This window comes from Chenopodium album, chromosome 20 (assembly GCF_948465745.1).
Source record: "Chenopodium album chromosome 20, dcCheAlbu1.1, whole genome shotgun sequence".
Taxonomy (NCBI): Eukaryota; Viridiplantae; Streptophyta; class Magnoliopsida; order Caryophyllales; family Amaranthaceae; genus Chenopodium; species Chenopodium album.
The window spans coordinates 14,879,821-14,904,509 of record NC_137853.1 but is presented as its reverse complement, the minus strand read 5'-3'; the positions used below and the strand labels follow the sequence as shown (position 1 = coordinate 14,904,509).

General features: G+C 34.5%; 1 protein-coding gene across 1 annotated transcript; it reads left to right on the top strand.

The window, feature by feature from the left end:
* Positions 1 to 5,353: 5,353 nt before the first annotated feature.
* LOC145597681 (putative ADP-ribosylation factor GTPase-activating protein AGD14) lies at positions 5,354 to 21,304 on the top strand. Its single transcript, XM_081653906.1, has 13 exons — positions 5,354 to 5,728; positions 9,070 to 9,131; positions 10,048 to 10,135; positions 10,271 to 10,332; positions 10,414 to 10,510; positions 10,657 to 11,109; positions 14,768 to 15,445; positions 15,802 to 15,933; positions 16,087 to 16,203; positions 16,293 to 16,373; positions 18,483 to 18,594; positions 18,688 to 18,733; positions 20,732 to 21,304. Exons 1-13 carry the CDS (start codon positions 5,633 to 5,635, stop codon positions 20,784 to 20,786), a joined length of 2,079 nt encoding a protein of 692 aa, XP_081510032.1. The 5' UTR covers positions 5,354 to 5,632; the 3' UTR covers positions 20,787 to 21,304.
* Positions 21,305 to 24,689: the final 3,385 nt, after the last annotated feature.

Genomic DNA, 24,689 nt, shown 5'->3' with positions numbered 1-24,689 from the left:
TACGGTCGTTGGAATTTTATGCAGTGAGGGGATGAGGGTCGGTGTTGGAAGATAATGGTGAAAATAGAATAACTAGCTCTTATATCCTTTATTTGAACAATACTCATATACCTTAAGGGGCATTTCGCGCATCAAAAACTACCTCTTAACGTCCATCTAACGTCGTCAATCATTAATGGCACACATTTGTACATTAACAACATGCCTCAAGTACCTCGCGAATTTTAGAAACCACGAGGGTACGTATAGGTATAACATGAATTTTGTAATACCTCAGAGGTATTCGGTAAAAGAAAAATGTTTTTAATTTAACAATATGTTTTAAGTTGCTTAATTTGTTTGGAATTAGTTACAATAGCTCCCCCAAATTGAATGTTTTTTTTAGTTGCAATGTTACTAATTTTACTAAGCTTTCCTTATCAAACTACCCAGGGTAACTCGTATAGGGACCAATACCCACTAACTCCCTTTACATTATACAAAGATTTCTTTGTCTAATCTCAAATTCATTGTGGGGACCACAACCCACTAACATCCATGCTGCAATTAATTCCAAATCTATGAAGTATATTTCTTCCATAATTAGGATTATTTGGATTCATTACAAAAGAAAATTTTAAAAACAGAGGAAAAACATGAAAATTTGAAGTGCATAAAAATTGACTAAAATTAGGTTCATTTTATAGATAAAAAATAGATAAAGCTTTTGGTGAAATCAGTTTTTTAAAATAAGTTACCGTTTGTTATTAATTACCGTTAAAAGATTTTTTTGCTAGTAAAATCATGTAACAAATATAACAAATTAAAAGATACCACTTGTTAAGCAACGGGAGGTTAATTTAAAATATATTGCGTTGCATCTTTTTTGCCATTTTTGTAGTTTTGATGTTTTTCTCAGATGATTTATTTTTTCCTTTTTTTTTTATTTAACAAAACGTAGTCGTTTGTTTTGTTGTTTGCTTCAAATCAGTGGCGGACTTAGGGGATGGCTGGGGGTTGGCTACCCCTGTAAATGGTAAACTTTATGAATGGTTGTATAAAATATAGTGGTAAACTTGGCAAAGTTGGTTTCTTTGGGGTTCAAATAGTGTAGAACTTTTTTGCTGAGCTGTGTTCGATCCTTGCAAAGAACATTTACATTGTTTTCTTTGGATTTAAACAAAACTTTAATTCATTTTGGTTTCATGTTCTTATCTTTCTCTTTTATTTTCATTTTTCCTAGCAATGCATATGACCTTTTTATTTTTGGTAAGAAATACAACCGAAATTTATAATTATGGCCCCCTCTATATAAATTTTCTGGTTCTGCCACTGCTTCAAATGCTGCATTTATGCTATTTTCTTTCAACCTCTTGGGGCAGAAGGCGAGGTGCAATGTCCTTCAATAGAGGATTGTTGAGCATCTTCCTCCCCTCCAGGATCCTCAACATTTCCTAACATCAGAGAGGATGTGTTTACGTAAGCTAAAACCACATACAAGAGGATATATATATATATATATATATATATATATATATATATATATATATATATATATATATATATACATATCCTCTCCAATGTTCATGCGTTAATACATGTTACTTCCAAGAGTAGGGATGACAATCCAGTCCGGATCTGACCCTACTCCACCTTGATCCGAGGTAAAAAATCCGCTCCGAGTCCAAGAAAAAAGTAATTATTCGACTGCGTTAAAATAATCCGACTCGAGTCGGAGGTGGGTTGGAGTCGATTCCTACAAAAAAAATCCGAGAAAAATCCGACTCCGACAAATGTCCGAACTTTGACAGATTATCCAATTCTGATAGATCGTGGATTTTGGTAAGGGTCATGGTGGCATTGGGCGTGGGTTATAAAGGCCCGAATAGCCCAATTTCTTAAAGTATATTGAATATCGAAAAAAACTCGGAGTTAGAGTCGGAGATCGGATATTAAAGTCGGAGTCGGAGTTGGATGTCAGAGTCGGATTTAGCCTCCGACTTCCTGTAGGATCGGAGTCGGATTTAGCATAATCCGCTCCGAGTCCGACCCGTTGCCATCCCTACCTAGAGCAGTGGCGGAACCAGGGGGTTGGCGTAGGCCATGGCCTCCCCCTTGGTTTTGGTTATATGATAGATATTGCTAGAACTTATGTTGAATGTATCATAGCTTAGTTGATATTGGAGTAAAGTGATATTTTTGGAGGTCACAAGTTTCGAAACTTGCTCCCTACATTTTTGTAAGATTATATTTACAAGTATTTCCTAGACATTTTTTTCTAACCAGTATTTCATTTAATAAGTTATAGCATAGCTCTAGGCATTAAATTTCCTTTTCCATACATTTTCATTAACTATTTTTTCACATTTAAATTTTACATTTTGTTCATTAAAAATTAAAGACATACTCCCTCCGTCCCATTTTAACGTGCCTGTATTCCATCTTGGGTGTCCCAAAATGTTACGCCTTCTATAGAATCTTTTCCATTTTAGAATACATTTTTGGACAAGAATACCCACATCCCCTAATTAAAATGACCTATATATCCTAGTTTTTGGTGAGTTGGCTTTATAAAGTGGGGGACAGATATTTGGGACCATGTGCCTTGCTTTAATATTATAAGCCAAATTTTTGACCATTATTACTCTCTTAACAACCATATTTTTTTCTCCCTCTCTCTAAAATCCTCTTGAGTCATCATCTTGAATCTTGAGCTGCTTCATACTATCTCTTCGTACTTTTCGATTTAATTTCATTTTTTTGCTTAAAATTGAGCTCATTGTGCTCATAATTGTTCCCTCTACAAAAGCCCCTATTAATTTCGAGTTTCCTTGAGTTATCGAGGGAAGATCTGGAACGCTTTGTTCACTGTTTATTTTCTTTCTCATCTCAAATTTCCAAATGTGGGTTTTTTGCAATTTGATTTATTGATTTTTTTTATGTTATTGAGCAAAAATAAACCCCAAATCAATGGAGATTTGTGTCCCCTGTACCTAACTAAACACAGTGAAGGTAATTTGGGTGGTGGCAATGGAGCAGATCTCGGTGATGGCTATGCCACCGACTCTTGTGACTATTTTCCCCTTGAAGGATATGCTAGTGATTCTTGTGAATCACATAACTAAACGTATTTGCTCTCTGGTAAACCTTAAGTGTTTTGCCTCTTTTTTTTTTAATTTTTTATTTTTTTTATGATGCATGTTTTTAGGCTAGTTGGATTATGAAATGAATGCTAGAAACTGTGGTCCGTTCCTCGCCAGGAGAATTATATGTTTGATTGAATTGATGATTAGTGGGGAATTAGGTTTAATGTGCTTGCATAAATTGAATTGATGATTAGGTTTGATGAAATGATGATTATATTTGTGAATTGATTATTGCTCTTGATTCTTGATTAACAGAGTCTACTAATTAGAGGATTAATTGAAAAGTGGGTTTGGAAGTTGAGAAAAAAAATTGTAAATTCATATATATTTGTCATATGAGGATTAAAGGTCATGGGAAATATATTATTTTATATTTTATTTATGTCTTTGGAAAGTGGGCTTCGGAAATATATTTGATAAAGGTAGTTTTTTACGGTAGTGAGTAGCGAGAGTGTGAGACTAGTGGGTTTAATATGCCTATTTATTTTTTTTCCCCTACAAATAAACATTTTGTACAAAATTTTTTTTTGACCTAAGTGGGGTCAAATGATCCCCTCAAGTGCACATGCATCCGCCCATATTAATATATTATATTAACAAAAAATGTTAATACCAAGGGTATTTTTGTATTTTTTACCTTATTTTTGTATTTTTAGCTTTGTCCTCTTTCTCTCTCCTGTATCTATACCATTAACCATCTTTGTCACCACCGCACGACCATTACACCACTACCACTACCTCCGCAAGACCATTGGCACCACCACTACGACTATTAACACCATCGCATGACCATTAGCACCACCACCACGACCATTAACACCATCGCATGACCAAATTCCTTTCCCTTAAGGGTTAATTAGTATGAGCCCAATTTACATGCTTTGTAACTAGGATGTCTTTTATTTGGCCAATCGGTCGGATTATATCCAGAAGGTGGTCGTGCAATGGTGGTTGTGCAAAGGAGAGAGACAAAAATGCTTTGGGAAAGGAGGAGAGAGAAAGAATTGCTTTTGGAGGAGAGGAGAGAGAAGCATAATAATATTAAAATAATTGAATCGAGATCTCATTTTTGCAAATTGCCACTATATTAACATGTTGTTAATATGGCATATTAATCGGGCACAACTCCTCCCAAGAGCACAATCTAATATAGTAATAACTTTTGCTTCAAGTTATATCTATCTAGTGTTATTGATGAGAAATTGAAAGTCCAAACAAGCTTTGTTTGAGAAAAATACAAATATGATTGAAGTTCACATGTATGTAGTTTTAACTGCTTAATGCAATTTTACCAAGTACAATAATTTATATGTAGTAGTACAATAATGTGTATTATTATATTTCATAAATTTTGCTGTATAAGAAGTTCACGTATTGTGAACAATGGGTAAGAATCAATAAAATGTTTCTATCATATTGCTTGCTCTCTATCCCTTTACTAATAAATCCTTTACTATCAGAAATCTTTAATAAGCCGACAATTTTCCAACCAAGCTAGTTATGATCAAACATTGATATTTTGCTTTCATTGTATACAAAATATGTGAATCATGTTTTGTTTTTTGCATCGGTGCATCCTACTTGTTTAATCTTCAAATCTAAATTGTTTAAAGTAAAAAGAATTAGAGAGAGAAACCGAAGATTCCATGGTGTTAGCGAGTGAGAAAGAAAGAGAGTCAAATTGTTAGAAGGATATCTTTCATTTATATATGCAATAGCCATTATCTTAATTCAATGTAGATCAAATAGATCTGAAAAGTGCATAATTATAATATTTTATTTCAATTTTGGTACTTCGTATTAGATTTACTTGATATTAGCCATAATGTCGATAAGGGTAATTTTGTACACTTTGGCGGGAAAAATATTGTATGAGAAACAACACGTGCACAACTTTGAAGGAAAATGTTACTATTGTAACCGTTTTTATTTTAAATTTTTTGACACATAACAAGAAGCAATAGTACTTCTGATCTACTACTAAAAGCCATAAATAATCTAAATATGAATGATCTTAATGCCATTAATAAAAAACATGACAAGCATACAATATTTAAATGATGATAAATTTTGAATTTTAATAAACTGGGTTTGCTGTGCTCCAACTCATAGCTAGCTAATTAATTCATGAAAAGTGGGGACATTTCTTAGTCTTATTATAATTAATATAAAAATTAAAAACTGATAATATTAATAATCAATAAATATAAATATTAACAATAATAATTTTTTTAAAAAGAAAGCATTTCAAATCATTGAAACTTTTACAAGCAAAGACCACACAACGTTTTTGTTTGGACTCATTCGAGTGACAGAATCATAAACCCCTAATTTACCGATTTTTCTGTCAATTTGATTATCAAATTCGGTGATTTCCAATACAATTTCTCTATATACTTATCCAAAAAATTTTGTAATTTTTGCTAATTTAGGGTTCAATTTAGGGTTTATAATCCGATTTTTGTTTGGGAGTTTTTAATTTGATTTATCTTAAGATTGCTGAAAAGATGTCAAGCAAAAGGGAAGAGGAAAGGAATGAGAAGATCATTAGAGGACTCATGAAGCTTCCACCTAATAGACGTTGCATCAATTGCAATAGTTTGGTAATTATTTCTTCTTAAACTTTATATTATACGCTAATATTTTTTAATTAATTTTTATGCTGTAATTTGTTTGGACTAAAATTAGTTGGGTTTTTGTAATTAGTTGGGTTTTTGTAATTGATTCCATTTTTTTTGGCTATGTAGTTGCGTAACTTATAGTATTAATTGGGTAATAATGATGCTGAAATTATATGGTAGTTTTACTAATGTTGATGAATAAGAGCCTTTTATATAGTTTATGGTATAAATATGTGACTTTTGTAAAGGGTTGTTTATGATGGGATTTTAATTCCAAGAAAATGGTAGTATTTCATTTCGAATCGAAGTTAATGTCTGAACTGTTTGTAGCTATCAAGTACCTTACTCACCTACTGAAAATGAAAGCGGGTAAAAGAAAGCAATATTTGTTTTTTAAGGAATGCCATTTGGTTTATGAAGTTGCATGATAAGTAACCAAAAATGGGGAGAATTTTTTGTGAATATTACTTGCTGTATTAGACCAAGAAAGTCTCATTAGTTACAAGTTATATAGGGCTTAGTTGGCGATGAGAAAAGGAAAATCTGAAATAGGATACTTCTTGTCTCAATTTAAGCATATGTTTGTCCAAGTAATAATCCTTTTTTTTTTTTTGTAATTTGTCCAAGTAATAATTCTGGATAATGGAAAAACTTCCTGCAGTATTGACCTTTTTGAAAGCAAGGTCATAGTCGGCAAATTAGATATGCTAAAACAAGCAGTCTTGTAAGACAATTGGATTATTAGGTTATACAAAGTCAGCAGATATGCTCAAACGGCCAAACCTATGTCCAACATAAATTTTTTTGAGGCCTTTCTTTAAATGGGTCATTAGCTACTTGGCTAGCATAAGATTCTTTGTATTGATGACTAGAAAAAGATTAAAGATTAAGTTGATTTGAAAATGGGTTTCCTCAGCGAAGTTAAAATATTTAAGTGGAAACTATATGATGATGAACTTCTAAAGAGAGAAAGACTTCAAGGGTTGAACTTATCTTGTTTGTTAGTTGTGATTCGTGTGAATTGAACTTGGGTAACCTTCATTGGCCATGAACTTATCTGATATTATTAGCCTTGAAATTATCTTATTTGAACTTATCGAATTTTGAAATAAGGGAGAATAAGCGAGGAGAATAAGGCGAGGAGAATAAACTTCAAAAGAAGCTAGCTATTCTCAAGCATAATAAACACAACTGGAATAACACTTTAAGATTGGAAATCCAACCAAATTTTGAGATTAAGACAACAGTATAAGGATTCTTTGGTATGTTTGAATAAGAGTAGAACTACAGACACCTATGGTATGATGAGAAGAGGAAAACATATCATGAACTGAATTCACAAGGTTCAACATAGCTTACGCAGCTATAATTGCAGACAATTGCAAATTCAGCTCATATTTCAGACTAAGATATCCTTGTGAAGATCTTGTGCTATATATGAATAAGAGTAGAAAACTGAAGGTGGAAAAGTTAATTAAACATGACTGTAAGTGTTGATGGTTTTAGAACTCATGATAGGGAATTAGCAATTGGCCTTCAATTAAAGTAAAATATTATTCAAATATTAGCTATCATTATTGGTGAAGCTTTGGCAAAGAGAAATGTCATCAAAGTAGCCAATATAAGATGCATGAAGAACCTTAGTACCGGAGATAAGAATTATGTAGTCAAAGCCATGAAAGGTGTTCAGCCAACCATTAATTTTCAATTTAATATCCCCTCTGAGCTAAATTAGGTGCTAATAATATGGCAATCTATGGGCATCCACTCCCTAGCATGGTTAATCTCTTTTGATTATGAGCCTTTAATTCTTGTCTGCAAGGACAAGGCTTGGTGACATTTCTTTAGATGGTCTTTACCTTTAATGAAATTGGTGCACTTCATTGATGCTACACTATAAGTGGTTGGTTGTAGCAACAAGGGCAGTCAATTTAGGAGCATATATGGCAATCAAATGGAGTGTTTGTCTAATGTTGTAAACTTTGCAGTACACTCATATAGTCATATTGACATGTTTGTGTTAGAAAATGGATGAATGGTAGCGGGTAGCCTACAGGGTATAGGGTTTGGGTCAAGGTTAAAGGATTTTTATTGGATAGGGCCTTTATTGGACGTCATTAATATAGGGCCAATTTGATAGAAAAAGAAAATAGATAACATAATTTTTTTGTATATGTATAGCTTCGTATTCATGTGTACTTACTTTTGTCTTTCTTCTCCAAATGTTTTTCTTGCTCATTCACTCGTTCATTATCGACCCACCATTAACTAGTGACCTCGCATTGGTCTGACCCGCTTTGGACCAATAAAAGGTGACCTTCTTTTGACTTGTTATTGACCCACATCAACCTGTATCTGACCCACTTAAACTAGGTCTAATGAGGTGACAAAAATGTGATGGTCCTATATGAAATGGTAGTCTTAGATGCTCTACTTACGCAAGCTAAGGAACTCCAGTGCCCAATGCAGAAAGTGTCAGCAATAGGGAATCCAAGAGTTGTAGACTAAGGCATAAGACTTATGGATGGAGGTTATAAGACTAGATAAGACTAACTTTTTCTTATTTTAATAGCACTTTGGGGTGCAATAGCATTTGAAGAGGGGTTCACATAATAACATTCTATATGGTAAGTTGTTATAGGACAATATTATTTGTAAAATTTCCATTGTCATGCTTGTGCTTTGATTATTTGTTGTGTAAATCTTCCTTTTTTGTATTTCTACTTTCTATTTTCTTGCTATTTTGTAATTTATTATTTGTTACATTTGATATTTGCACTTTTAATTTGTTTACACCTTATTTTATCTTATTTTTTAAATAATCCACAGTATTCATAATATGGTGAACTGCTATACTTTTTCTAATATGGTGGCTACTGATTTTGTTAATATCATAATTCTTTCTTTTGTACTAGTGTTCTTGACCATTTTTCATCTGTTATATCTGATCTTTTCCCTTTTATCTTGATTGTTGTTCATATGTTGTGCTCAGTCCTATATGCCATGATAATTACTGTCCTTGTCCTCTGATTGCTGTTTTATGGACTGTTGGAGTCTATGATGTGTATTTGCATGGCTTATGTTCTTCTGCTCCCTTTTGGACTTTTCTCTCTAGATAACACAAGGGTTGGATTGCGACTTTTGTGAATATATGTTGTGTGTGTCAGTAGATTTTCTGATATTAGAGAAGAGTTGATGATCATATCTAGTGCTTGTCTTGTTTTATCAGAAACCAGTTCTTTCTTTTAGTCTTCAATTATGTGATTTATGTCTACTTTTCCTGATTCATATTTGTTTAACATGCTTCAAAACTTTTGTTGCAGGGTCCTCAATATGTTTGCACAAATTTTTGGACGTTTGTTTGCATGATTTGTAGCGGGATACAGTAAGATTCTTTTTCTGTTTTTGAATGATTGAGTTTGACCATTGTGGAATCATTGAGGTGGCTGCACCTCTACCACAAAAGAAAAAAAAAATATATAAATGAAGAGAAAGAAAGAAATCCACAAAAAATGAATGCATATTGGTTAAATAGGTTATTGGCACCTATGCAAAATCAAATCAGCAGTGTTGCTGGTTTTGCATAGCTCATAGAATAGCATTTCTAGTCAAGGTCATGTCTGTTTCCTAATCTAAGGATCAGAATAACAAAATTATAGTTATTCATGGAGTATATGAAACCAAGAGATGTTGCACTCTGTCTTGACACTGCTTAATCTTCTTATGTTAGTCATACAAAACTCAGCTAGTAAGATTCTTATAGTTTAAAATGACTGGAGTTGCTGTGATTTGTTAGTCATCTGCAGTGATTAGATGCTCAACTTTGTCAATAGGCTCAAATTTAACTGAAATAGGGTGGTTCTAATTTAGAGAGATTAAAATTCTGTTCAGTTTGCATTGCTCAAAAATGACATGGCTGTCAGTCTAGAATGATTTGTGTAATTAGTATGTTGTTGAATTGAGTACCAACTTCGTATAGCATTTTTATACAGGATCGTATTTTCATTGTGTCATAATTTTACCAATTATGTCTGTTTATTCATTTATGCTGGCAATAATGTTCTATGCCTGCTATCTCAAGTCTGTGCCATTGGTTTACACAATTAAACAAATTTCACTGTTTATTCTTAGATTTCATCCCAATGACTATATACTGCCTATGTTCCCGGTGAAGTGCCTTGTATAGGCTGGAGCCATTTTCATTATGTATCCGAATAACATTGACAATACCATGGCTGCTATGTTGCGTATTTTCTTCCAACATGCTTGACCGATCACAAGGAAATTTTTTGTTATTGCAGTCGTGAGTTTACACATCGTGTGAAGTCCGTGTCAATGTCCAAATTCACGTCACAAGAAGTTGAGGCTCTTCAAAATGGTGGTAATCAGGTAGATATTGACATTGGTCTCGACAAATACTCCCCCCCCCCCCCCCCCCCCCCCCCCCCCCCCCCTTCTTTCTCTGTCCATATATATTATATATACCTGTGTGCATGCTCTTATAAAAGGTGTTACTGTTTTTAGCGAGCAAGGGAAATATATTTGAAGGATTGGGATCTGCATAGACAAAGACAGCCAAACAATAGGTAAAGAGTAATTTGTTACAATTTAATGTATGTTAAATATCACATTGAAGAATTTTAGAATTTTTATTATTTTTCGTTCAGTGATGTTGACAAGGTCCGAGAATTTATCAAGTCTGTCTATATCAATCGTAAATATGCCGGAGGAAACAATTCTGAGAAGTCTCCTGGGGATACACTGGTGAGTTTTTCTTTAACTGTAATTATGTTGCATTAGCAGTAGTTTGTTGGGAGATTTAATTCTTGCTTGCTGTCGTCATGTTTCTGATGTTAATTAGGAATATGTGAACCTATGCTAAGCATCACTAATCTGTCTGTGTTTGTCAGATCCAGAGAAATGCTGGAGATGAAACCAGGCGAGCCAGTTCGTATCACTCTTTCTCTCAAAGTCCACCTTATGATTTTCAGTATGAGGACCGACTGAACAGAAAGAACATAGGTTCACTTTCAAGAAAGCCTGGCTCAGATCATAACCTTTATGAGAGGAAGCCTGCGAGTTTTATATATAGTCCTGGTCGTTTAAGCGAGCATCATAATGAGGACAAATTTGCAAATGATGGATCCAGCTCACGAGTTTCAGACTACTCTTATTCAAGTGGTGGCGATCCATTTAAGTCTAATCCTCATTCACCAAATTTTCAGAAAGATGATGGATTTTCAAGCCCTGCCTCTGATTCTTCAAGGGAAATAGTTGATGGTCTTCATCGCCAGACTTCAAGCACACATTCAGAATTTTATGCAAAGAGAGACACTGACAAAGCTCCCTTGCCACGCCCACAGGTTGTATTTCTAACTCGACTGGTTAATACTTCCAAGAGCATACAGTTTGTGGTTACTTTTTCATGTTGCCTCTTCTTGATGGGAGGGAGTGGAATGCATGTTTGGGGATCTTATGTTGAACCCTGTGTGTCATTTAATGGTGTGACTAGCTATAGGAACAAGAAGCCAAGTGGTAAGACTGGTAACTACACCACCACTTATTTATTAGCAAACCTATGCTTTATGAAAGTTTCACTTTGTTGGCACTACAGTTAGTTGTTCTGTTGAGAAAAACACACGATGTGTCTGATCCTATTGGCTCAAGCTAATCCTATTGGGGTCCCTATCATTGTGAAGGACATCTATGTAGGCAAGCATGGTGTATTGGTGATCTATGTAAGTGGCAGACATATGCTTGCCAAAACAAAGCTTTGACTCTTTATAAGGCTTCCACTCTTGAATCTCTCACGGGATGTGATTTCCACAGCCCACTAGGCATCAAGGGACTGCCATTTTAGTTTTGTGTGGTTGACATAATTCGTGAATGTGATGGGGATGCTTTCATATATCCTGGAAAGATGGGATGAGAGGGACACTGTTGTTCTTTGAAGGTTTCACAAATCACAAGGGCTAGTATACATCCATGGAGATGAAATAGTGCTATAACAGGGTTGGCCTTCCTTAATTAGTTCTTGGTGAGCAGTATACCATAATGCTGGATTGTGCATGTGGAGGCAGCCCTCTTAGGCTTCGCTGGCCTTAGAGGAGTATGAGCTTGCCCTGTTGCCTACTCCTCCATTGGAGAGTTATAGGTTTTATATGATAGTTAAGGTTCATTTTCTTTATCTAATTTGGGAGAGAAAAAATTATTTTTCAAATAAAACCGTGTGATGGGAAGCTAATTGTGGTCCTGAAAGAAATCACTCAATTATGATATGACATGGTGTGATTTATGCTAGTTTTTAATCAACTTTTTCTAGTTAGACAATAGAAATGCTGTTTGGTGAAGGGTACATCAATGAAATATGTTTATTATTATTATTATTATTATTATTTTTTGGTTCATTATGAAAAAAATTAATTGTCACGTTTTGCTTATATTTCAAACTTGCCAGAGTGTATGACTTTGAGAATAATTTACTTTCGCTTTTGTTTACCTCTTATCTACCCTCCCGCCTTCTCTCCCATATTAAAAAATTCCATCTCTGCCACCAAGCATATCATAAATCTCGATCATTAAATCAAGTAGGCATGCTGCTTGTTGGCTGGAGAGGCCTATAGGTTGCATGGTACACATTGTGAAGCGATTGATGTGGATTTTGCTTGAGAGAGCACTTGAAGAAGATATTTGAAGTTGATGATTAGCCTTTTAATGGTTTTCTCAGATTCTCAATTCTGTTGTTTTGATATGAAACTAAATGACATCCCTACCTTATAAAAAGTAGAAAACTACTCTTATGAATAGTGTAATGCCAATTATACCCTTCAAAATGTGAATTTACATACATACCTTCATTAATATGTACAAGCTATTTTTTATGAATAGTGTTTAGACAACTATACCCTCTTAAATATTTATGTACTTTTATGCTTTCATTAATGTTAGTTGTCTTGAACATTTATACCGCCTAAATATAGCTGTTTACATATTTTCTCTTATTGTTAATTTTACTAATTTGCGATTTAAAAGCCAAACCAAAAAAACCTTCTAGATAAGGCTAGCTATGACGCGCGCATCGCGCCCGTTAGCTGCCCTAGTTATAGTAAAAGAGGATATAAGGTACCTGTGCTTGGGGCCTGCCTTAGTGGTATGTATATGTATTAGATATAGGTATAGATGTCACCACTTTTCTGATATTGGTAACTTAACTTGCTTTCCATCCTAAGCTTATGGTTTGGAATTCCTACCAACCCGTTAAGTATCGCAGAATTTGTTCAATGACATATCCACTCTACATTGTCAGCTTACAAACCAATCTCTAGAATTCTTCCCGTCACACATTCAACCCCCCTCCCTCCACTACAAGGTGCTTATATGTCTGTCATATTATGTTCAGATAATTAATTTAACAGATTGAAAAACCTGGAAAGGAACACCATTAATGCTGGATAAGGTTTGCAGTGTTGATTTGTGGGCTTCCTGTTTCAACCATCTATGAGAAGCTTACATAGCCTGTAAGAGTTGGGGTCATATACAGGAGTTGAATGATGGGGGAATTAAGCATAGCATTCAAATCTGTAATAAGCTGAATTGGGTAAGGTGACTCAGGCCTTGCGGAAATGCCTGGACATATCCTAGGCAAGTAGTGCCATTGGTTGCTGAACTATCTTAAATATTTAGTCTGCCACTTGTTTGCGAGTCTTGGACATTAGTGTGATAAGGTACAGAATCAGGTGGAGTTGTATGAGAATTATCTATCTTAGACACTGAACTTTCCACTTGATAATACGTGTACAAAGTTTCAGATGCAAAAGGTGCTGACGACAAAGTATCAACTATTTGTGCTCCTTAATAGATACATAATGCACGAGCTACATTAAAATTGATGATACATTGATTGTTGAGAAATTTGCGACCCAAGAGTTATTTGAAAAGGCCTTTTTGTGGAGGATTCATGTTTTCTATAAGCAGAGGCCCTAGAAATTTGTGATTCGTCAAAAGAATAATGCGGTTCTTACTCTTCTTAGTTAATCCTGTTTGATTTACTTCTCAAAAGATAAAGAGTTTTGGTGCTATACCTTGGTACGTGAATTAATGTAAAGAGGATAAAGTTCATCCCGGCTCCCCAAGTCCCCAGTCCTGATACTTGTAATGGCACTAATTTTAAAAATGAAAATAAAAATTTGGGAAAATAATATAAAATTTTCTCCTGGTTGGTTGACACTAAAAGAAGGCATATCAGAAGTTTTGTTGAATGTATTTAGCCTAATTTTTAGAAACAAGTATAGATGCTATCGGCATTCAGGCTGCAGAGGCTAATGGTTTCAGTCTCATGCATTTACATGATTAAATTCTTTTACCGATCAAAGGAAGAAAAATGTATAAAATTTGTGTAGGTTTATTGATTCTTGGAAGCTTGCAAATTCAGGATGTTTGATCATCTTCTTAAGGCAAAGTCTGATTCCGAAATTAAGACCACCAATATCTTAGTTTCATACAAAAGGAAATGTTCTGTATGACCTATTCTTTGCTTGGTGAATATTATTCTTTACTCACAAACATGCATCTGTGCTTATATGTATGCTCTGAGATCCTTTAACTTCATGTATGATCCACATTATATGATGTCATTTAGAAACTACAAAGGGTATTAATGCCTCTGAAAAATAAGCTAATTCTTGCTAAGGGCTAAAGGGGGTGGAAGGGGATATCTGAGTTGGCTGTTTGAAAAAGTATACTTTCTAAAATAGTGCCCTATTGTAGAATGGTTGATTTTGCAACTATGTTATTATTGATAACTTTATGAAATCATCCCATAGTTTCCGTTTGGTACATTTCATAATATTTTGCTAAAAAATCTAATAGTAGGCCCTAGTGTGGCATGCTTAATTATGCAATAATGCAATTATTCATGGCAGAGTTTTAGTTTTGTGTTTGTAAGCATGTGTGTGTATAGTAAAGTCATTCAGTTGTACTGTTTTTATGTTTCTAATTGACAGCAATATTTTTTTTCTGCAGAGAACTGTATCTTCAGGGAGTGTTGGTTCATTTGAAAAGAACTCTTTATCTTTTCAGTCAACTGATACTGGTAGCTTAAGTGATGTCAAGTTTAAGCCCAATCACTCAAATGCTGCCACTCAAAATAAAGTCTCCTCCACTCCTCCTTTACAGTTTCCAGTTGGTGGACTGAATCTATTTGAGGATGCATTCCCAAGGCCGGCGCCCACCAATCCTATTGTGGGTGTTGATCTGTTTCAAGCACCAACTGCTGGACCTGTTACATCAATAGATTTGTTTCAATCGTCTGCAGATTCTCCAGATTTGTCTCAAAAATTTCCACAAACTAGTTCGTCATCTTCAAGTTTCTTTTCTCAAGATCCTCAAAATCCTCCCGCTTCAAATCTAAACCAAAAGCTGCCCGAGCCAACAGAACCCAGTAATGAGGGGTGGACAACATTTGATTCACCTCAGCCCAGTCCCCCTTGTACAAATACCTCAGATACTGGTGGTGCAAAAGCTGGATCCAAAGGTGGAGTTTCTGCGAAAAATCTAGGCTCTGCTGTACCCTCGAATGTCAGCATGCAGTGGCTAGAATTCCCAAGTTCAACTATTCATTCACCTCCCCTCTTGGTGTCTAATACATGGAATGAGGGCCTGACAAATGTTCATATTCCAACTGACATGCCAAATACTCAGGTATTTTATCTTATATGTGAAGTTTTTGATTTTGTGTGAAAAGAAAGTCATTCCTTTGCCTGACTGTGAGGGCCTGGAGATATGATGTACTTAATAGAGTCCATGGATATAGAAAATTTTCTCCAACTTCTCCTTTGATTGACTTTCCCCCTCTGATTGACTATGCTTTGCATTAGTCAATAAATGTTGATCTGTTGCTTTTTTTTTTTTTTTTTTTTTTTAAAAAAAAAAAAAAAAAAAAATTTGTTTTGTTTGCTATAGATTTTTACGGGGGGTGCTGGGTGAGGAGGATTACCAGTCTTGGTAAACAAGAGTGGATAACTTAGTTTTCATTTATTTGATACTCTGTTCGGCAGAATTGGAAAGCCTTTGAAGAAGCCAACGAACAACGACATCAATGTACAGACATGGAAGGCATAAATTTGCATGCTTCTGCTGACAATAATTCCTCTAGCACTGATCTGTATTTTGGCTTGAAAACTCCACAGGTGATTTCTGTAAAGGGGGATTATCATCTCTCTTTCTTGGTTTTCTGCGTAGATATCCATATTACTTGTTGATATTATGCATGGTTTTCATAATAATTGCATAATAAGACTTATTTTTTTCTTGAAAGCATTTTTGGAATTTCATTTTTGCAGGATTCTGTTGTAGATGAGCTTCAGCAAATTTCATCTACTGAAGGATTCTCATTTCCAACTTTACCATCTCATGGTGCTTTTGGATCATCATTTGTTGAACCAATGCATCCTTTCATGGTAGGTGTTGTCCTTTCCTTCCCAGCCTTACAGGGATTGCTTGCATTATTTTCTTACCGGTGTTTGAGTTTTTCTTCTCATTGTGGCAGAATAATATAGCAAATAGTGAGCAGAAAGTTGGCAATCCATTTGATTTGCCATTTGATTCTGAATTGGAAGCACACAATACGGTAGGTAGCATTCTATTGATTTAATAAACGGTTCCCTGAATTTTAAATTAGCTGTCATGTTTCTTTTATCACATTTGCCATTGCATAAAGTCAATCATAAATACCTCTAATTATCAACAAGTTAAATTTATGAAATGATATTTGAATATATGCATTGAAAGGAATTTAACAAAGTTAGACAAAGTAGGGATTGTGAATAGTATCAAAAGTCGAAACATGGTAACTAATTTGATAAGGAGGGAGTATTATGACTTATGAGTAACTTTTTATCATTTAGGTGCATATTTTCATTCTACCTAGATTTAGGCTTCATTTATTTCACTTGAAAAACATTTACTCCTTCCATCCCTATTTAGGCAAATTTTATTTGTTTATTTATTGTGTGATAGTTGATGGTGGAGTATATCTTAATTATAGTTAGTGGGGAGCAGGGCATTATTTTATAATAGGTAGTTGGGCATTATTTTAATTATAGTTAGATGATGAGAAATAATTGAGATGAGAGAAATAATAAAAAGAAAGACTGGGTCCATGCCATTTATAAAAAGAAAGAGAAGTGTGTTAATAAGTGGGGACATAGAATTATATTAGAACTTACTCCCTCCATTTTTTTTAAGTGCCCTACTTCCCAAAAATGCCCTTTTTTTTATTTAAGTGCCCATTTCCTAATTTAGAAACCCCACTAACATTATATATTATTTCACTCTCTTTCTTTTGACCCCACTATCATTTATATAATATTTCTCCTTCTCACATTATACCTAGTGGTTCTCCATTCAAATTTCTCTCTCTTACTTTACCAAGTTTTTTAAATTCCTAACCATACCCAGGTATATGTTACTTTACTCATTTGCCTAACACTCCACGCACAACTCAATGGGGCACTTAAAAAAAAACGGAGGGAGTATTTTCTTGGAACTACTGGAACTTGTTTTAGACTACTTACCTTCAATATTGGAACGTATCGGAATTTTTAAACTTGCTAAGAATGTTTCGAACTTATTTGAAATATATTTGAAGTCATTTCCCGTGATACTTCTAGTTTATGCAAAAAGAACAAATAATGAGATTCCATTACATTTCAAAATAATACTTCCTCCGTTTTCTTTTAGATGAAACACACACTTTTTCACGGTACTTAAGAAATGTGGGGTTCACATGATATAATACACTTTAAAATGGGATGAGTGGTTGTTAGGAGTGTAATTTAGTGGGCCATGTGCTTTAAATAAGGGAAATAGTATAATTTTTCCCTAAAGTAACTTTCCTTTTATAGTGTGTTGCAAGTATTGTGACATTTCCTTTTTAGGGAAGTGTTGGAAGTAAAAGAAAACGGAGGAAGTATAATGTTTACTTGTAATTATAATTAATTATTGACAAAATTACACACAGTGGCACCAACTTTAGCCTAAAGACAAGTTCATGACAATTTAATTAGTCCAAAAGGTTTGTGTCAATGGTATTATTTGGACTAAAGTTGGTGTTGCTGAGTGTTATATTGCCTTAGTTATTTATAGACTTTAAGCATTATGTACATATGTGAACTATTCCTATGTAAATTTGGAGTATAGTTTTTATTCTAACAAGTTGTCAATGCTTAATTGTACATTAGTGGTATAGTGGCATCTCCTCTCATCAATTGGCTCATGCTGGAGAAAGATATCTATTTATTGCTGATTCTTCATGCATTGCTAAGACAAATTAAGGACATGTAGAAGAAAATTGGAAAACTTGCTAGTGTTTAAGTTTACTCTTTTTTTATTTCTTTTTGGGGGAAGTGTCAAAGGAATTGGTTGATTTCAATTGTTTCTTTTTTTCTTATGACAGCAGCTTGCCTTTTTCTCTATATTATGTCTGCCAATTTCTCCTTTTTCCTAACTTCTACCCAGTATCCACTGTCCGTTTTCATCCAATTTGTTCTTTTTAGTTATATTGAATATATCTTCATTCCTTTCATGTAAATCGTTTTATTCATTTTTTCATGATCTCTAAGATTAATTTCCTGTTTGATTGTGCATTAAGCTGTACAAAATATTAGGTGTTATAGGATAAGCTAATAGTTCTTATTTGATTATGGTGTTAATTTGGTATTATATGTCTTATATGTAGTTCTTGGACATGAGTACATTGCAAGCTGCACTTCCCAGTACGCAACTTCCATCCTCTTTTATGGGTGGCATAGATGAGCCATGGTTTCCTGGAAATCCTGTGGTTTCTCCTGGTAACTGTTTGTCTTGTCTTTTACAACTTGATATATGGCTTATTGATATTTTTGGGAACTTGATTCAGTTTTTTTTTTTTTTTTTTTTAACAGGTGGGATGTCATACATGGCGACACAGGCTCCAAGCTCTCAATTGCCGTAAGAATGTCCTATATTATCTTTGTCTTTACACATTTCATTACTCCCAACACTCCAATGCGTGTGTGTGTGTGTGTAATTTTTTTTTCACCAAAAGTTTTCGTAACACATGGATGCCAAGAATTATCCATCCTAGAAGAACCTCTGTTTCTTTCTCCCTCACAGAGTCTCTTCCTTCTGTGTATAATTTCCTTGTCATAGGGTTCCAATACAATTGTAATACTTAGGGTTCCACCTTCCACTGCAATCTCCTATGCTTTATTTCTAGAAGGGTTTAATTTGATTATCTACCCAGTTGTCAAATAAAGGGATGAATTAATTGAATTTCTATTATTCCTGTCCTTTTTCTTTTTTTTCAAAAGATATTTATATAATTACCTATCTTAAGAACATACTTTTCTTCTATGTTGCACAAACCCGGAGGGTGTCGTATCCAAGTAGGGATCAAAGGAACCGATATGCTACTACAAAAATCTAGAGGATATGAGGATACGGCCAAAAGAGTGTCTTGACTAATTTTTGGATCTGGTCAGCATGTAAAGTGTCGGGAAAATACTTAGATACTTCAAAATAAAAAAAGTTAAATAATAAAATAGGGATAATTAATACAGTAACAACAGCAACAACAAAGCCTTGGTCTAAAAATGATTTGGGGTCGGCTAACATGAATCGTCATTAGGAACCGTCTGATATAAAATAAGGGACATAACAAGGTAATCAGTTGAAAGAGTTTGAAAAAAGGTGTGTATAGTGGGAGTAGAGAATTTATTATGGGGAGAGACGAAGTTGATGACAAAGGTGGTTTGGTGGGAGCGAGGTAGAGTTTCACAGCAAGATAAAGAGGGCTAGTGCAAGGGTGGTGATGGAGTGGAGTGATTGGGTGGGTGGGTTTTTATGGGTCAGAATTTTGTTGGTTAGGGGGTTGGTTTGAGCACCAGATAAATTATTAGGATGAAAAGCGGAAATATTATTATAAAAAGGAATTATTGAGCGGATCCATTTTATAGGTTATAAGGATAAACAGCTGTGCTTCATTACTTGTTACTTTTTTTTTTTTTTTTTTTTTTTTTTTTTTTTTTTTTTTTTTTCCCCTTTTCATTTTTGGTACCAGTGGTTTATGAAGTTGAGACCTAGGAGAAAATGACATTGTTGATAAGATAGGGTTAACATAACAAAACTGTAGTATAGACATTGGGCGAAGGTGTGCTGGTAATTTATTGGAGGCATGAACTCAAAGAGGGGAAAATGACACTACATGATGACACTTCCAGTTTTTCCAATGGCAGGATAAATGACACTACATGATGACACTTCCTTTGGTTCCCAAATATGCATTTTATCATTTGTATATACTTCCTCTGTTAACTATTATTTGCAACATATACTATAAATGGATGCTAACTATTATGTGCAACAGATGTTTTCTTTCCTTTTTAGGTTATCATTTCTCTCTATCTCTCTCCTCATCACATGCACCCAACTTTTTCTCTCTCCATTTTACACTCACAAACAAATTTTGCCTAGGAGTTCGCAAACAACCCCTTTGTTGCAAATAATAGTTAACGGAGGAAGTATTTAAGCTGTTAGTCCGAAGTACTGTAACAGATGTCAACAGATTTGCTTTTGATCCATCTTAGCAATTTAAACTTTTAAGTGAAGAGAGTTGTGAGGTTTTTGAGCTCTATTATTGAAGGAATTAAAATTGATATGACATTCAAACTATCTCTAAAGTGCTAGCAAAGAGGCATGAATTAAGATTTATCAATTTTGTGTATTATTTAGTTATTCTAATTGATTCAGGCAAATGCTGTTGGCTTTTTGTTATATTATGTATTTGACTAGGATATAATCAAATCTTGTGCTGTGTAGAATTTCTTTTCATTTGTTTTAGGTCTGTTGTTTTTTTTCCTCTCCTTTTGTTGTTGTTGTTGTTGTTATTGTTGTTGTTGTTGCCCTTGGTGGTGTCTATACAGCAATAATTTGTTCACTATTCTGCAGGAATGTTCCAACTCATGGACCTGTTGCTTCTGTTGGGGGAAACCCGTTTGCATAATTCATACAAAATCAGCAGGACATCTTTGATCTTTTTGTACCGATCATATTCTCCTCTGAAGATTTACCTGAGGAAGGGTGCCTCTAGATCACTTGTGCTGCATTTTGTGCATTGAGCTGCAGGGATTCAGCGTGCAAAACCAAAATATTTTACATAGCCTGTTCATTCAGCTGCAAGGATGCTATGCACAGATTTGATTTATGCAAAAGATAGACATATACACTCCGTATATGTAATTGTTGGTAATTATAGGGTTCTAGTGTTACATACCCTGTAAACTGTATATATCGTCATTTGTAAATCACTGAGATAACTGTGTTTCTCTAGATTAAGTTGCACAGAAGCCAGTATGAAGTATTAATTTATTTATCCCTTCTGAAAGTTTGAGAGGTGGTTTGTTATGGTCTAATCTTTTAAGGTAGGTCGACAAAAGTATTGTAATAGAAGTATAGAAGTCTCTTGTGATGTATTCATAATTGTTACTGTAAACTAGGTAGTAGATGCTATTTCTTATTTAATCTTACTACCTTCGTTGCTTTTTATTTACTACCTCCGTTAACAATTATTTGCAACATTTATCAAAAAATGATATGTAGACACCCATTTGTGTCTCCCTTAAACCAAACCTAATGATGAATACCTTACTCGTTGAACCATAATCGAATGAAGTGAAAGTGTGAAAAATCTTCTTTTTGTTTTTGAAAACATGCTCTACTTTGTGGAAATAGTCAGTCCAGCTTAGTTTGGTCTATGTCAAGGGTCCAATAATGGTGTACTTGGATGGGGCTCGAAAAGAGTTTTCCAACGATATATTATAAGCCCAATACTGATGAATAATGAGAAAGTTATGGTCAAGATACTAAACTGGACCGGATTTGGTTCTTATATGCGGCCCAATGATCTAGAGGAGGGCATATTATTAATTATCATTCCTAAAGCTATTAGGATTGATTATAGTCTTCTAAAATGTTCTAGAAGGTTATCTTAAATCCTAATGGAGTTAGGATTGATAATTACTACCTCCGTCCCCTTTTGATAGTCCTTTATGGGCAATTTTCACGGAAATTAATACACTTAAATAAGAATAGTAAACTTACATTGAAAAAGTAAATTGACATTGGGTATGCAAAAAAGTAGAAAGAGAAAGTAATAAAAGTACATGGGAAAACAAAATTTACCTAGGAAATTTAAATTTTCATAAGTATTTTTGTAAATTGGAGAAAATTTTCCTAAAAAATTAATATTAATAGTTGTTGGAAAAAGCAAATGGGGTGAACATTTTGGGACTAAAATTTGCCCATAAGGGACTATCAAAAGGGGACGGGGGGAGTATGTTTTAGAGTTTTACTCGGAACAAAATAAGTGTTTTTACGAAAATATGATTTTACCCTTTAAACACAGATTTTACGACTTCATTATATTGAGAAGTCAGTTCTGCGTACATAACGTGTATATTCCCACACAGCGCAGTCTGTCGCCTGGCGACGATCCTGTCGTCTGGCGACGGATGGCAGTTTTTATTACGTGTTGAACTCGAACTATTTTCTATCAGATTCCGGACTATTTTCCTATAAATAGGGTCTCTGGACCTCCGTTTTGAATCGTTTACAATCTACAATCACCTAATTCTCTCTCTTCTCTCTCGAGCAATATACATGCTTTATTTCTCTTTCTCTTTCTAAACTAGCTTTTACAAACACGATTCCGCATTCACAAATTCTAGACACAACTAGCTTAGTTTTGAAGTTGTCTTGGCCCTAGAAGTGAAAGGTTAATACCTTATGAGGGTTTGGTCTTAAATCCAGTCTAAACTTTTTAACTCTTTCTTTCAATTATTTAATTTAATTGTTTGATTTAATTATTTCATTGAAGTTTACTAACGCGTGCATTTTGTTATTAGAATGAGGCACAAGACATCAAAGTATGTAGTCTTATTGCTCTATTCTTGTAGAAAGCATGTTTATTAATTTATTAATTCCTATCATCATGTTAGGATGTTATTATTGCTTCTAGTATCATGTCTAGGGTACTTCCTATGCTTTCTAATATCATATCAATATCATGTTAGTATCATGTTAGGATTAAAGTTTTGATCTTTAATGTTTAGTGACATGCTAGGGTTTGTCATTAATCTTGTTAGTATCATGCCTAGGATCTTGCTATTATTATTATGATTTAGCGTTGATATGATTATGATGATTGTTAATATGATGATTGTTATATTTGTTGATATCATGTTGCTTGATATATATTATTGTCATTGCTTGATCGCGCCTTTATGCAGGTTTAAAAGGAATTTGTACTTGAAATCACGCCTAATAAGATAATTAATAACTTGGTTTAGGATAATATGATTTTAATTCAAGTGATCGCCAATATTAGATTTATTTGTGCATTAATGATCAACCAACATAGATAAACATATTTAGGGTTAATATAATGTTTGCATGTTAGTCAGAATGCGCACATGATACGAGTAGAATAAAGTAGAGGCCTATTTTATAGGGCGGGTTCTTTCTAATATAGATTGGATTCGTACTCTCATCCCCAAACACCAGTCTTGGTTCCAGACCTATTGGAGTTGACGATCTCATGGATTGTTAAGGGGTATAACCTTCACCCTGTGAACGGTTTACAAGTTCCTAAAACTTGTTGGCGACTCTTTTGCTCTTGTTTCCTTCCCTTTGGACGCCACGATACTTAACTGTATGATCACAGTGGGGTTCAAGTTTGGGGTAATGTTTGAAATATTCCCTACAATTTTTGGCGACTCCACTAGGGACGATTTCTATTTTAATTCCTGAAATTTATTTTGGCAATGATTTAGAATGAGCGGATGAGACTCGAAAAGTTCTAAGTATTTCATGTGCGTAATTTTGATTAATATTATTGTCATATGCATAAAAAAAGGTCCTCATTGGAAAGACCATCCGAAATGAGTCAAAAACATAGGATTTTTACACGTAGGAAATTTGAAAAATATCTTTCACAACTAGAATCGAAATAATACAGCGAAAACTGGAAAATTCTAAGAACATAGATAGCTGCTGAGGCATGTAGGAACTAGCGTCTAGAAAACAAAGCCCGTCGCCTGTAAAATGATTCTGTCGTCGTCTGGCGACAGGGTTATTTTCTGGCGACAGTCTCTGTAGTCTGGCGTCATGTTATTCATATACCGAGCCAGAACTCTGCCTTCTAGTTTTGACTGGTTCTAGCACTGTTGGCTTGATTCTACTTCCTGATTGAGTTTTTCTCTATTTTCTAAAACCCATATGTGTTCTACATATGGCCATAACCCTTTGGGGGTTCACGCTCCATCTACTCAATTGAACGCTCCCGGCAACGACGGGTACATCCGAGTTTGTGAATCCACCAAACCGTGGAAGCAAGTTTAACTTGCGGGGTCCCATCCATACGCACCAACCCTTCCAAAGGTAAGGCTTCCGCATGATGCATCCGCACTCATAACCATGGACCCTCTTTAACTAACCCTTATCCTTGAACTTTAGAGAACTAGAGCCATGTTCAGGTTGCAAACTCATTGCATCATATTGTGACTACTTGACTACTTGTGCATCTCTTACTTGTGTATACTTATTATGTGGCTAAACTAAACGTCTGGTTTGACTTGTGATCATAAATATGCTTAAATAAACTAACCAATGACTAAAGGACTTTGCTTAATTAATTAATTTGAGCTAATAAATTTGCCTTAAATAGAGTCATAGTTCCTTTGAGTCAACCCGGATTTTTATTTCCGTATACTGTACAAGCGTCAACTTGTTTTGGTCATAGCCGGAGTTCTAGGAAAAATTACGAGTTGTATAATATATGGATCTGTAGCCCCTAATTTTATCTTTCATTAGGCGTTGGTTTTATCCTAATCAGGGTCACAGATCAAAA

Excerpts from the sequence above, each read along its gene's own strand:
- LOC145597681 (XM_081653906.1), top strand. The coding sequence starts at position 5,633 with ATGTCAAGCAAAAGGGAAGAGGAAAGGAATGAGAAGATCATTAGAGGA. Across the intron at positions 5,729-9,069 it reads GCATCAATTGCAATAGTTTG|GGTCCTCAATATGTTTGCAC; the intron begins GTAATTATTTCT and ends CTTTTGTTGCAG. Across the intron at positions 11,110-14,767 it reads CTCCCTTGCCACGCCCACAG|AGAACTGTATCTTCAGGGAG; the intron begins GTTGTATTTCTA and ends TTTTTTCTGCAG.